Genomic DNA, 14,354 nt, shown 5'->3' on the forward strand with positions numbered 1-14,354 from the left:
CCCATGGCAAGCTTTTTCAGTCTCACATTGTTATTGAATTTCATTGCCAATATCTCATTGATGACACATGCCTCAAAAACAATCTGAGCCTGGATTGTGTTCTTTTTTCATCCTTATCATTAACTTGAAGAAGGTTTCTGAAGAGGTTGAGGACTGGAAACTACTGTAAAGACAGCAGTCTCCCCTCTTTTCTTATTACTACAATGGTTTGCCATCAAATGGTACCTAGTATTCACAGATCTAAGTCTGAAGCATCAATAGCTAGAAAGCACCCACCACCTGAAAATACAGGACCCAAGACCCCTGCTGTACTTCCCATAGGGAGACAAACCAAGCAGATAAGAAGGGAGGAACAGAAAAAGAAGAAGCAAAAGCCAAAATCTCATCACAAGAGCCTGCAATTAAGCAGTAAAAATCAAGCACACATGTCTTCTTCATTCCAGACAATTCTTAGGCAGGGTGTCCTCCATGGGGATACTGAACTGCAGAACATACTCTGGAATGATATAGTTAAATGTCTGATAATTGTTGACTTTGGTCAGGTTTCCATCAGGTGCCCCTTGTCTGCCATCTTGTAAAATACTACCAGGAAAAGAAAGCTCCAGGGATGTAAGATCAAAGATAAGTTTACAGCTGAATTGGATGCTGCTCAGCATAATATTGATGATCTTTTCTGGAGCTCAAGAAGACATTAAACAAACAAAGCACCTCAATTAATACACCTGTCAGGGCTGTCAAGATTTCTGACACCCCCATATAGGTTCTGTTGGTGGACAAAGAGAAGGACAGCTCCATCTTTTCTAGAGCAGCCTAGTGCCAAAATGCTGGTTCATGGCTTGGTGAGAAAAATGACTATTACTGGCCATCTTTGGCTGGTGGACTGGAATGTCTGCTCCAAGTTTTGAAATGATCAGATCTTCATACACTGGCTCCACCCTCTGCCACCATTCTCTTGAACTGCCAGGTGCCTGAGTGTGAGCTTTTCCAGCAAAAAGCTGAATTCAGCTCCCATTGGTGAAAGCTGAGCTGGAAACAGAAAAAGTAAAAGCCCAAATAATTTAAGCCATCAAGAATACATGGTCAGAAGTCTCCAGCCAATAGAATTACCTAGAATCTTACAGGTGGCAATGAACACTATGCAAATTACCAAAAGCAAACAAATCACCATCTTGCTTCAATTTCTTTTCTCCACAGTCAAATGTTCCATGTCAATGTGCCATGATTGACTGTATAAATGGAAATTTGATTGGGGAAGCAGTGCTCCAGCTATCCAGACATTTTTGAGAGATTGTCATGACCTGCAATCATCAACCAGCAACATCAGAGATCTCCATGACTTCTCAATGTGACCTCTGGATGCTCAGAATGCCATTGACCATATCACCTTGTCTGTAATGTTTTCATTCCTCTGGCACTATTGCTCGGCAGCATGGGCTGGATTTCAACAGTTTGCCTATCTCCTGTTTTACCTTCTTTTAGGTGTATCCAAGTATGAAATACCTGATGATATTGAGGCTACTTTCTCTGCTGGCCTCACTTTCACCACATACAATATGGAAGAAGCTCCACAAGCCCTTACCCTCTCCAATACTGAAGCAGCATGATGGAACAGAGACATTCTGCTGGAATTCAAGATGGCCTTGGAAAAGAACCCTGTGGTGGATCTAATATCAATGCTCTCTGACTCTTATTGTTGTGAGCATCAAAATGCACAGTATTCTCAGCTTTCTTATGCTGCAAGAATTAATCTCCAAACAGTAAATGAACTTTATGATACCTTCAGGCATGATCCAGAGATCAATCTGCTATCTGAATTTCCAATAAATTATATTCACAGGATCACAATGGTGACTGGGTCTCCAGCTTTTTCACCTGCAGAGAAACACACTTCTGAGAGAAGAGCTCCCAAGTTCTGTACATGTCTTGATCTTGCTAAAACTGCTTCAGTGATCTTTCTGTTGTCTGAGAAGGTTATCTCTTTGCTTGCACAGTCAGAAGAGTCAGGGCATAGTGGGCCAGGTGATGCAGCTGAGTCACTCCTTCTCTTCTTAAAGAAGCTTCTTTGGGATTCAACAAAGCTCTGAGAAAATCCTGTTAGAGATGTGGTTGTCAAGTGCAATGAGGACATTGTCACCAAAGTTATTACAGGAAACAAAGATTACACAGAGTACACAAGCTTGAAATTTCTTGCAAAACAGGCACCTGATGTTCCTGCACCAAGACTGCATGGTTTAGTCACTTTCAGGCCCTTTCAGGTCATATTCATGTCATGCATTCCAGGCATGACCTTGACCCAAGCATGGCCTAGCCTGTCCCATGAGGAAAAATTATTGATACAAGGCCAGCTGGATGAAATCTTCTGCCATCTGAGAATACTTTGACAGGATGATGGCAATGTGCTTGGAGGGGTCTGTAGAGAAGAAGTCAAAGAGCTCTGTATTGATGAATGTGCTCTTTTTAAAGACATCACCACAGCCATCAAGTTCAATGACCTGCAATTCTCCACCCACCACTATAGCAGCTCCACTTACATTGAATTCCTTCATTTCTTTCTGAAAAATGACCACTCCACTTCAATGCATGAATTGGTGTTCACACACAGTGATGTTAGGACTGATAATATAATGGTGAAACAGGATCCCAACAGCTGCTATATTGTTACTGGAATAATTGACTGGAAGTATAGTGGCTTTTATCCTGAGTACTATGAATGCACTGGGCTGACTTGCACTTTGAGCCTGGTGGATGAAAATGATTGGTATTTCTATTTGCCAGAGAGCATCTCCCCATCACAGTTTCCTGTATGTTGGCTGGTTGATTGACTTTGGGGCACCCATCTCAGAATCACATAGCCCAAACCAGAATTAAATAAAAATCCCTCTTGTGTATGGAATACCCATTCCATGCTAGGAAAGCACTTATCTGGTGCTTGTAAGCTGCATGTAGTACAGTTTATCAAAATATTGCAAGTGGACCTAGGTTTAGAAATAAAGAGTGTAATAGACAGGCCATACTCTCCACCATTCAAAGAAAGGAAACCAACTTCTAGTAAATAAGCTAGGGTGTGATAACAAAGGAGTGAACACAACACTTTGAAGGCATTTCATCAGACTTGTTCACCTATGCCAATCCCTCCTGCTTGCTCTGAATGACCTCCTTCTTATGCTTATAATTGACCTCATTCTTATCAATAATATTCTTCTCCTTCAAGTCATCCAGAAGGTCAAGGACATAGTCCTGACAGTTATAGCCCAAATATTCATTATGGATAACCACTTTTTTGCAACGTTCTTAATCATGCTGATTTTAGAAGTGTCCATATTGCACAGGTGAATCATCTCCAAGAGAGTTGCTGATTTATGAGTGTTTGAGTTCCTCATGTCAAAACAATATCTGGTAGAGGAACTCATGACATGGAGAATGATCTTTTCTGCATCTGTTGGCCCATCAATAAAGAGACTCCAGTGCTTGTATACACCACCATCATCAAAAATGATGACATATAGTCCAACAGTCAAAGACATGTTGAGAATTGTCCATTAACAGAGGTTTGAAAGCTCACAGGCCTGCTGCAGGGAGGATGATGAAACAGTAGCTAGATGAAAACATAAAGTTTGAGTAGCTTGAGAAAGAAGTTGTTGAGCAAGAGTTATCTAGTGATGATTGAAATTGCTGAAATCCACAAGAATTTTAGACACTTTTATGTTGACTCTCCCCAGGCTCCAAAAGAAGTGAAATACTGAGGTGTTCTTAGCAAGGCATCAGGAGGAAGAATGATATCCAATCATTCAGCATCTAGAAATCTGGATGTAACATTGGCTACCTCTTTAATACTGCATGGCATCCCAAGATCAATGCAAATGCATAGTCACATCTGATAGTATTGGACTGCAGCAATGGATTGGCTAAATGGGCAAGAATACATCATGTGCTGGTCTGTCACCTCTTCTTTTCTGGCTGATTACTTGAGATGTTCTGCAGTTACTGCTTCCAAGCTTCCAAGAATAACAGACCAGTTGAGTTCAGTGTGATTGAAGGATGTGGGCTCTTGCCTGCCAAACTGATGAAGAGATAGAAGAAGTACTGGAGGTTCATGTGTGTATTGTCCACCCATTATATTCTTGTGCAAGATTATTAGAGGAACTTTGCTGTTTTCTGCTTCTGTGCTCCATGCAGGGATGAATAGGCTACCAGAATGGCCTGGAAGACATCATGCTGTCTGTCTGAGGACAATCATAGTCTACCAGTAAATTTGCACATATGCATGATATGGATTGCCAACATGGTTGAAGTCTTTACTGGTCAGGCTGATTCATGTCTATGATAATGCTATCAAAGTTGTTCAGCCTTGTTTCATTTTCTGATTAGTGACTTCTTTTGGCAATATAGAATTTTGGAAGCAGATTTGTACCATGAGAAAGATGGAAGCTGGATTGCACTTTCACATTGTTATGAGAAGCTGACATCATAGTTGATGGTGGGGTTACAGCTGTCAACAGAGACCAGGTGTGAAAATTCTGATGATTTTGGGGAGGGGCAAAGCAATGTTCTTTTCTGAAGTCACCTGACAGGCCATTTGACTTTATTTCAGATGTAAGTCAAATCTATGATAAATATGTCCTCTAAAGAATAGACATTAGTCTAAGGTGTCTGCATAGTTTCCCACCAAAAGGGCAACCATGCCCATGTACCTCTCTCTAATAATGATGACAGTTATTCAGATTCCTTTGACTGTAAAAATCACAATGCAGCACAAGGCTGCTTGGGCATCAGTTAAGGATGACTGTGACAAAATACTTGAATCAGAGAACAAAACAAACCTGAAGTTCTTTCTCCCAACACCAGACTGTGGTATCACAAGTAAATATGTTAGTAATAAGTACCCTCAGCAGGTAAGTCTTCTTTGATGGTAATCATGGCATTCTTCTCATTCTAACTTTGTCTTGAGGCCACATCCTCTGAATTATATGCAGGGAAGCCACAGAAAATATCTGATTATTGCCATGCTGGATTTGTCTATTTCCCAGAAGATACAGTCATCAAGTTGTTCACAATTCTTGTACCACTTCACATCAGGGGCCAGATTAAGCTTGGGGAGATAACACTGGACAGAGAGCATTACTATCATGTTTTGAGTGAAACTGTGCTAAGTGTTATGGCTGATAGTAAACTAGAAGCAATTGTCATTTCAAAAATTTGATAGGGGTTGAGAACCTGTGCACAAGGCAAATTGCTATAGTTCAACATAATAACATACAGAATCCCTGTATCATTCCCACCCTCAGACTCTTGCATCAAGATGTCAATGGATTTCCATTGAAAGCCAGTTCAAACTATAGAATTATTGGACAGGAATATAACTGTGATTGCTGAAAGAACCTGTGCTTGCAGTATTATAGTGAACTTCACCTTCATGCTCTCTTCTGGAAGTCCTGTGTTGCATTGATTCATTGCTATCTGTGGTAAACTGAGACACCCCATATTGCTCCATCACTTTGTTATGGCTTGCAGCAGGAAAGGTATATGGGGGAATGCCATATTGCTCCATTGTGTTGTTGTGGCTTGTAGTGGTAAAGGTATACAGAGGAACACCATATTGCTTCATTGTGTTATTGTGACTTGTAGTGGTAAAGGTATACAGGGGAACACCATATTGCTCTATTGCTTTGTTGTGGCTGGTACAACCCCTGTGCTGCAGAGTGGATGCATTGTGTGCAGCAACTACTTCATGTGGTGATTCTTTTAGCAGATGACTTAAAGATTAAGACTATAGGATATCTACCATTTTCTGTAATGCAAGCCAGCAGTCCAGTTGATGGTGTTGAAATATTTGAGGCTACTGCTTCATCTGAGAGATCTGATTCAGCTGGATCCTGTGTAATATCAGTTGTGCTTGAGGGACTTGATTCTTCAGAGGATCTACTGCTGTTCTTGTCAGAGAAAGCTACCCCATTGCTAGGGGGAGTGAGGGGGATATCATGTCCAATATCATGGACTCACCAGCATTTAGATGCAGTCAAGGTGGATTCACATTGTCATTTTCCAGGACCACTTGTCCTGCAACAGGATTGGTTTGATGGTGGACCATTCAGCACCAGTTAGCTCACAGTCAGAGCAAGCCAATGTGAATTATCTATCTTCTGTCAGTTATGTCACAAGTATGACTCTTTTCTTGTTCTTACCACAATAAATGTGCTGGGAATTTTCAAGATACAAGCCCTTCTCAGCTACAAGCAAACATATTGAATGGTAATCAGGCACTTGAAGTAGTTGATTAAGATTCTTCAAACTCTCATATGGAACTTGTTGAAACTTGTCCTGGCAAAAAGTATAGAGAGCCATTGCACCAGACAATCCAGGAAACATCTGTTCATTGACAAGAATCTTTTGCCCTAGTTGTATTGTGTTATAGGCAGTCCCATGATTGAAGTTCATGGAATTCAGAAATTCTTGAACATAACCATTGTGGATGTTGGATGATTCTGGTCATGCAACTAGGTCATATACTTGAGAAGAGCTGTACTTCCTAACTTCCCAGGCTTCCTCATCAAGCGCCAGAGACTGCGCAGCAAGGAAGATGTGGAACTTCTCTTGCTCACTTGATGCACTAGAGAGCTGTTTCACATCAGATAACTGGGGATCAATCTCAGTCCATGATGGATGGCTGACTGCTTCAGCTTCACTTCTGGAGAGAAAAGCTTTAACCTTTCTTGATTTCTTCAATAAAGTCTGGAGAAGTGCAACCACATGAGGCTGGTGAGTGGCAAGTTTATTGTTGATCTGGTGAATAGCTTCAGTAATGGGTTAATGCCTAAAGGATTTGGTTGTCACTGCCCATGTTTGTTTGGTTGACATGAGGCTCTGTGTCTTAGCATTTGAGGATAAGGGCGCACTTGAACAAACATCACTCTTGAAGTGTTGAGAGTTTTGGGTGGGGAGAATTGTACACAGGCTGCAAATGGGTCACTAGTGTTCCTGGCAAATAGTGACACTAGCAAGAATCCTTCTCCAGCACTCTAACCACCTAAATTAGTGTCACTGTTCACCAGCAATGCTAGCAGGGTCAACAAAGCTATCCCATTGATGGATCTGCGAGACTTGAAGTGGCTGGGCATTTTTTGAACATTTTGTGCATTCTAATCCCATCCCTTGCTTGAATCCTTCTTTGTATTCTGAAAATCCACCTCAAGTCATTGTCTTTGGCTCTCTCAGTGCATGCTGCTGTTGTGGATTGCTCTGTCAGTGGGTTGACATTTTAGCTGATGGAGGGAACTTCCAGGGCAGCTTGACAGCAGAAAGCTTGCACTTAGATGGTGGACACCAAACTGATTGTTTGGACCCAAATCTAGAAGGTCAGGAGTATCACAAAAATCTTGATGTGTTAGTACAGGTTTGCAGATCAGCACAAGGTTTGTGACTTCCCTGGTATTTTTGATGGTTGCTTACTCTGAGATAGACTCTGGTGTTCTGGTGATGATGATGTGTTCACTCTTGGCCCCAATACAACACAACAGCATGCATGGGCCAGGAATAATAGTTTCATCTACAGTGGCTGGTACACAAGGCTGTTGTAGAGTGCAGAGTGTACAGCAAAGTGCCTCAAAAAGAAGAAGAGTGAATTGGGGAAACCATGCTTCTGAGGCCTATAAAGGACAGGCAGAGAGGTGGGCAATACAGACTGTAAGCCATGCAGTTGGATGATTCATTGATACAAGGATTTAAAGTTCAGGTTGAGGTCTTTTTAGTGGCTTGAAGGACCTTGCAACTAAATATGAGTAGTATAATAAACCATCAGGCTCCCTGGCCTGGCCCACTGATGGATAAATTGTGTGTATCTTCCACCTGGGGGTCACAATGTTGGTCAAAGAAATGTCTACAAATTCATTTGCTTCATGGAATAAATACCTGACTGGATCACAAAATTCCTTTATCCTCCTTGATGTGATGGGCCAAAAAACTGAATACAACTCCTATAGCATGGCAACTGTTGCACTTTCACTTAAATGATGAGCCTCTGCATCTTCATTTGAGACACTCCCAAATGTTTTAGTAATGGTCAAAGAACATATCACAACAATTGAATGCTTGGAGAGGATGTACAATTGTGATGTCAACATTCTTACAGACAAAATCAAGGAACTATCTGGCAGTCTTTGATTGACAACAGAGGAGAACTGTCTTCTAAAGAAGGCTTTAATTGAGATAAGAGGCTCTCATGATAATATGTGTCAGGAATGTGAGAAATTAAAAGAGCAAATGCAAAATACACACAGGGTCAACTGTGACCTATGACAGGTATTCACCTATTCCAATGTGCACTGGGAGGAGCTTCAGGAAGTCAATGGAGCAATTCTCCACTGTATGCAAGACTACAAGAAAACATTAGTGCTTCTATGCCAGAAAAATGGACTTGACATCAATAAGATAATCAAATCCAGAAATAGACATGGTTGAAGCAAACAGGTTTCTTGTCAGATTTTAAATTATTAATGTCACCTCATGTGGCAACCTCAACATTGCTGGGTAAACAAAAGGGGTGCTGGAATGGACTGGGATGCTGCTCAAGACTTTGTCAATTGCATGGCATTCTTGTGAAGTGCTAGGTTGTGAGATAAAAATTCATTAGAGCTTGAGTTGGGTCAGCCCTGGTTGACAGACACCTTGCATTATATCTTCACAAGCAATTGTGATGGTGAAGCAACAGTCTTCATCACCAGTGGGATTAGGCTATCACAAAACCAGAAGTTTTCTGTCCTTGTACTCTCTTTGATAGCCATTGCTAGCTTGTCTCAACTCCTTTGTGCATAATGTCAAACAACTTTTCAATGCTTTGGAGTGGTATATCCAAGAATAGAAGTTGGATAGCTTTGCATTATACCTAGTAAATGGAGATGCTTTGCCTTCTCCTCTTCTACTGTGCGCAACCACAAAATGAATGATGCCTACCTCTCTTGTCCTCTCACTCTGATTTGCCTGCAACAGCTGTGGAAAGGATGCTAGTACTGCATAAGTTCTATTTTCAGATTTTGTCTCTTGGACTTTGTTGGCTGCTGTGCTGTGCTTCAATGCCTGGAGAGAGAGCAGCCCAAGACAAGCACTCTGTGACTGCCCCCAACCCTTTGATATAAATAAAGGGCTCCCTCCCCCTCCAGGAGACTGTCTTCTTTTTCACTTCTAAACATAAGCCAAAGTGCCCCTGGTCCTGTTCAAGAGGTCATGTTCCTTCATCAGCAGCAACTGGTTAATCTCTGACTCCTTGGGCTTTCATAGCTCTTTATGCTGTTTATACTAGTGGTGATTCTGAGCCACCTGAACACTTCTTTGCCCATGAAGCTTTTTGATGAGTTGGTGGATGCATCATCCCATGGTGGGCCACTTCCTTTTGTTGCCTGCTGGCTGAGAATCATCTGCTCATCACTGCCATCAAGCATTACTTGAAGAAGTTCTTGATTCTTAACTTCTCCTGCTCTTCTCTTTCTGTGACTGAACAGATACAGGTGCAGGCAGTTATAAGTGCTCTTCTCAATTACTGTGAGCCATTGCAAAGCAGCAAGCTATACAAGAAGGTCACTCTTGTCTGCTTGACATAAGAGCAATGCTGCTCAGTTGATCTGTTTCTCCAGCAGCTTTTTACCTATTTTGATATCTTCTATTGTTCTAGCATAATACTGCTATATAACTATTCTTTGAGTGAGGACTAGCTAGATGTGCTGGATTCAGCACCTAGGCTCTGGCAGCTCAGAAGCAGGAGGCAGAGAGTGTTATGAACTTTTTTTGTGGAATACTTGTTCAACAACTTCTTCCTCCCAAGTACATGAACTCTGCTGAGTCTATCTCACATTTTGTTTCTGTATTGCACTCCAATTTCTGTGTTGCAATCTATCTTCAAGGCATTTTTCCTTCTGACTGAAAAACATTGCCTCTATGTTTTTGGAGTGCATTCCAATACTGGCTTGCAATCTTTTTGCTGCTGAGATGAACAACCCCTCTTTCCTGGGGTCATTTGGTGAGGTGCTGGATGTTGATGAAGTGATATTGACATCTATTATACAGGCCTTGATGAAAGATGAGAGCTCAGTAGTGAGAAAGGAATGCTGGCATCTGCTTCTCAGGCAGGAAATTTGAAAGTGAACAAGAATAAAAGACCAAGTGTCATCACTAATCAACAATCAGAGGCCCTTGGTACTTTCAGAGCTGTAGATATCAGATGATGGCCACAGTTTTCAATATGATGGCATGGGCTTATGTGCATTAGTTCTCAGAGAACACCTCATTCCCAGAGAACACCTCATCTCCAGGGAGCTTCTTATCCCCAGGGAGATTCTTGTCCTCAGGGAGCTTGTCATCCTCAGAGAATGCCTTCTCCTCAAGAAGTCTTGCATTATGTTTCTGAATTACAGTCTGTTTCTGTGCTATTTTGAGGAATTTTTGCCTGTTCACTGAAAACTCATATTGCAATCATGTTTCTGTAGTGTGCACTCTGGCTTGCAACTTTTTCTGCAAGAAGATCCTGAGAATTTTGCTTAAATATGATTATTTTTCCAGGTCTACATATCCCACATGCCAGTAGCCTCATGACAGATACTGATATAGGAACAGAGTTGATTTAAGCAGAAGCTCTCAGAGGAGAATCTTCCATGTGACTGTGGGTTTGATAATTATAACAACCTCCAAGTGGTAATGTCCCTGCCCCTTTGGAAGAGAAAAAGGTGCTTACTGAGAAATTTCTGTTGTGTATGAATCTTAGTATCTCAAATCAAGCATCCACATTGGCACTAAGCTTGCCTGCCCCTTCTGCAAATCAAACTTTGTAACTGCCAGTGGCCTCTCACACCACCTGGAATCAGGATCATGCTCCAGGGCCCCCAACTTGAATCAGGATGCCATCCACCATATGGTGTGTGAGCATGACATGCATGATTTCATCACTAACAGGCAGCTAGAGTGGCACAAGAAGCAGATTATTGGGTACATGGCCACCAATCATGCCTATAATGGTTCCACCTGGGAATGCTATCTATGCCACAAAATGTTCAGCAAAATCTAGTCCCTGAACAACCACCTAAACTCACTCATACATCAGCAGAAGGTGTACCACTGCCCCAATTCAAGAGATGGATATTCCAAAGAGTTTGTTTTGTTGGCAGCCTTATTCAACCACCTGGAGAGCAAGTCATGCTCCTTCACCAGGTTTGAACACCTGGGCCAGCAGGTCCAATTGTGTAGCATATTCCACATTTTATATTCAAGATTCATAGAAGCTTTCCACTTCTTAGCAGTGCCCTCAGCATCTGCTCTCTTGCACTTTTGATTCAGTAATGTAGTCTTTCAGAGGGGGTCTTGTATCCAGGATCTCAGTGTGCTCAAAATTAATAAAGATCACACTCTTATTCTCTGCACTCCAGAACATATTGTAGATATAAGCATCACAATGATGCACACCAAGCTGGTGGATGGCCTGAAGTGATGTTGATGCTGTCATGGAAAGCTGTTCACTGTCACCACTGGAATGTTGAAGAGATATTCCAGCATGACTGAGAAGCAATACATGAGGTATCCTGGCAATTCTGTCATAAAACAGCAGCCTTTTAGAGAGATCCAGGGTCCCAATGCACACAGGGATATGGAGACCTTGAATGGGGAAAAGGCATTCATATACAGCTTTCTCATGTGATAAATATCAAAAAACTCCCAAGTAAAGCCCTTGTCAACCAGTTTATAGCCATATGGCATGAGAATGACTTCAAACAATGTGCCTCAGGCTCCATGTATATGGAGGGATTCACATCCATCTGACTTGTAATGGCTGTATGAACATTTATCTTTATTCAGAAGCTGTCCATGCAAGAGGGATATAAATGCAGGCTGGTTAATCTCATGCCTGTCTGTTCCATGGTCAGCTGCATTAGGGCAGGCCTTGTCCAATGCCCATCCATTGAATAGCTCAAGAAGACACTTCTGGGTGCAGTATGGTCAGGACCTGCTCTTGTTTTCAGAGCATCTCTGAGAGGATATTCTGCCAGAGCAAAGAGGTAATACAACTGCAATATTTGCTGAATGATGTGATGCTTTGTTAGGGGAATCTATTAAGTCAGTACAATTCTCATTGCTGCTATCAGTAGGACTTCACAAAAGCTGCCATGGATTGCAAGGTGACAGCAGTGGAAATAGAGACTTTTTGGATCTGGTTACCACTGGAGAGCAGCTGGCATACTCCACTCTACTCTTTTGTTCTGGTGTGTAATCTAGAGTGGCCAGCATTTACAGGAAAGAAAGGATGGCCTCATCCTTGTAGATTTCAATGTGGGGCTAGAGGAAGCTACATATCATAAGTAAAGTTCTTAATGTAAATATAAGGTAAGTAAAAATAATAAATATTAAAATAGGCAAGCATCAAGTAGTAGTAAAGGCTTGATTAAGCAATAGATAATTTAACTAACAAATAGAAATTGATCATAAAGATCTAGCAAGATGATTTCTTGAGAGTCCTAGTACTTCAGTTCCATGGAGAGGTTTGCCTGTAATATTCTCAAGGGCCATAAGGGAAGCCTAAGAATATTATCTAGGTCAATGGAGTTTCTGAATAGATGTGGAATGTAGATGGCAGGTTTCTCTGTGATGTTATACAGTGTAGCAGTATTAGGTTTGGTTGCAAGCAGGACTGCTAGGCTTTCTTACTTCATTGTTGCAATTGCATCTTGCATCTTCTCCTCAGGAAATGTGAGATGTAGTAAGAACTGAGTTGACTAAACATCAGTTCAAGAGATTGTGTCCACTCTCTGCTCCTCTTCTGGACTGGAACAGCTTAGACAAGTTGCAGCATTATGACTTTCATCAGGAGGCACCAAGGCTTCAAAAGAAGTTTGTCCTGCCAATGTCATCAGGAATTCCAAGTTTATCCTGGTCAATGCTGATTGATTTGGACAAAGCTTGGCTGGCGCGCAAGAGACAACCAGTTTGGGATCAAATGCCACCTATTATCCTGGAATAAAATGGATGCAGCGAACTAAAGATAGTGTACAATTTTACCTGGTTGTTAAAGGAGTCATAGAAGGAGGGGTCATCAGTTGCTGGGTGGTTTTTCACACCAAAGGTTACAGTGCAGGTTCTTTCATTGTATGGATTGCTTTAATGTACAACTGGGTCCTGAGGAGAGTAGCTCAAGGTGTTGTAAACTACAATTCATTGATTAAGCAATACTAGAAGATGCTATACATAATCAATGAGATAAATATCTTAACAAAGAAAATAGGTCCTATCAAAAGAGATAATATTCTGTATACAACCTTTGCAGCATTCAATTTAGCAAAGAGCTTCTCCCAGATTCCAACTCAATTCTTGCACATTTTCCCTTCATTAGTGATGGAATCCAAACCGGCAGCTGGACAGCCCTTTTTACTGATGATAGCTTGTGTTCCTCAGTTCCAAGATCCTTTTTTTGTGTGATTGCTGGCTGGTTTTGGGATTGGTATACAAGAGCTCTTGACTGGAAATCAGCAATCTTTGGTGTCTTTTTCAAGCCTCCCTTCTTTTTATTAGAATATGTCCCATGCACTTTTCCTCCAAGGGAACTTACCAAAGAGCTTTCTGGTGGCGGGAATGATTTATCATTGCTTGTATTCAGGGTATATATTTCCCCCCATTGATGTATTAAGGCATATATGTCTGCTTCGCAGTACAGGCTCAGTTCCATGAGTTTACAGTAAACCATTGATCTCTGTTTCTTCTATTTCTCCTGCTTTTTTCCCTCAAGAGACTTTTCATCCTCTTCTGAATCAGAAAGTGTCCTCCACTTCATCAGTCTTGTTTTCCTTCCTGAATTCCAAGACCAGCTTGCCCTGTTGAAAAAAAAATGAAGTCAGGATATTGGAAATTAGCACTATATATATTCAGTAATTATTTATTCTTTCTTACATTAAAGCTGTGTGCTCCACCAGGTCTTGTAAGTTTCACCCAGTTTTGTTGAATGAGTGATTTGGTCATCCAGAGCTTATGCATAACTATCAGAACAGGCTTTTTGGCAGGCTGTACTTACAGAGTATTGAACCCAAAGTTATTATGAACAACACCAACACTCAAGAATCTCTAGTGTTGCACAATGTATCCTTCAAAACCACAAGAAGAAATTAAAAAAGAGCTGACATTCAATAATAATTGATTTTGGAAAGCTCTTTGCTCTTTCATTTTTTACTATTGTATGCCTCTTTGTTCTGCAACACTTGGTGAACTTTTTTGGTGGGAAATTCAGTCACCATCTTGTCATCCATTGAAGCTGGTTTTCCAGGCCATACACTTCACTTCAGTTACCTTTGATGATAGCTTATTGTTCTTTTTTATTTTCACGCACTATGCTC

At 41.3% G+C, this 14,354-nt stretch overlaps 6 protein-coding genes across 6 annotated transcripts; 2 read left to right on the top strand and 4 right to left on the bottom strand.

The window, feature by feature from the left end:
- Window positions 1-67: 67 nt before the first annotated feature.
- CIMG_07375 (uncharacterized protein) lies at window positions 68-905 on the top strand (the record flags this gene model as incomplete). The annotated part of the gene is made up of 4 exons (XM_001243478.2): window positions 68-165; window positions 322-408; window positions 455-553; window positions 761-905. 4 exons carry the CDS (start codon window positions 68-70, stop codon window positions 903-905), a joined length of 429 nt encoding a protein of 142 aa, XP_001243479.2.
- Window positions 906-3,206: 2,301 nt separating this feature from the next.
- CIMG_07377 (uncharacterized protein) lies at window positions 3,207-3,524 on the bottom strand (the record flags this gene model as incomplete). The annotated part of the gene is made up of 1 exon (XM_001243480.1): window positions 3,207-3,524. The coding sequence occupies one exon, from the start codon at window positions 3,522-3,524 to the stop codon at window positions 3,207-3,209; it is 318 nt and encodes a 105-aa protein (XP_001243481.1).
- Window positions 3,525-4,745: 1,221 nt separating this feature from the next.
- Window positions 4,746-5,200, top strand: CIMG_11959 (uncharacterized protein; the record flags this gene model as incomplete). Its single annotated transcript, XM_012358748.1, has 2 exons — window positions 4,746-4,892; window positions 4,949-5,200. The coding sequence occupies 2 exons, from the start codon at window positions 4,746-4,748 to the stop codon at window positions 5,198-5,200; spliced, it is 399 nt and encodes a 132-aa protein (XP_012214171.1).
- A 929-nt stretch (window positions 5,201-6,129) lies between these two features.
- On the bottom strand, window positions 6,130-6,435 carry CIMG_13142 (uncharacterized protein; the record flags this gene model as incomplete). The annotated part of the gene is made up of 2 exons (XM_001243481.2): window positions 6,130-6,140; window positions 6,183-6,435. 2 exons carry the CDS (start codon window positions 6,433-6,435, stop codon window positions 6,130-6,132), a joined length of 264 nt encoding a protein of 87 aa, XP_001243482.2.
- Window positions 6,436-9,227: 2,792 nt separating this feature from the next.
- On the bottom strand, window positions 9,228-9,941 carry CIMG_13143 (uncharacterized protein; the record flags this gene model as incomplete). The annotated part of the gene is made up of 3 exons (XM_001243482.2): window positions 9,228-9,529; window positions 9,635-9,671; window positions 9,840-9,941. The coding sequence occupies 3 exons, from the start codon at window positions 9,939-9,941 to the stop codon at window positions 9,228-9,230; spliced, it is 441 nt and encodes a 146-aa protein (XP_001243483.2).
- Window positions 9,942-13,297: 3,356 nt separating this feature from the next.
- CIMG_13144 (uncharacterized protein) lies at window positions 13,298-14,267 on the bottom strand (the record flags this gene model as incomplete). Its single annotated transcript, XM_004445437.1, has 4 exons — window positions 13,298-13,528; window positions 13,577-13,726; window positions 13,915-14,000; window positions 14,192-14,267. The coding sequence occupies 4 exons, from the start codon at window positions 14,265-14,267 to the stop codon at window positions 13,298-13,300; spliced, it is 543 nt and encodes a 180-aa protein (XP_004445494.1).
- Between the last annotated feature and the right edge of the window lie 87 nt (window positions 14,268-14,354).

The sequence above is a fragment of the Coccidioides immitis genome (genome assembly GCF_000149335.2).
Source record: "Coccidioides immitis RS genomic scaffold supercont3.2, whole genome shotgun sequence".
Taxonomy (NCBI): Eukaryota; Fungi; Ascomycota; class Eurotiomycetes; order Onygenales; family Onygenaceae; genus Coccidioides; species Coccidioides immitis.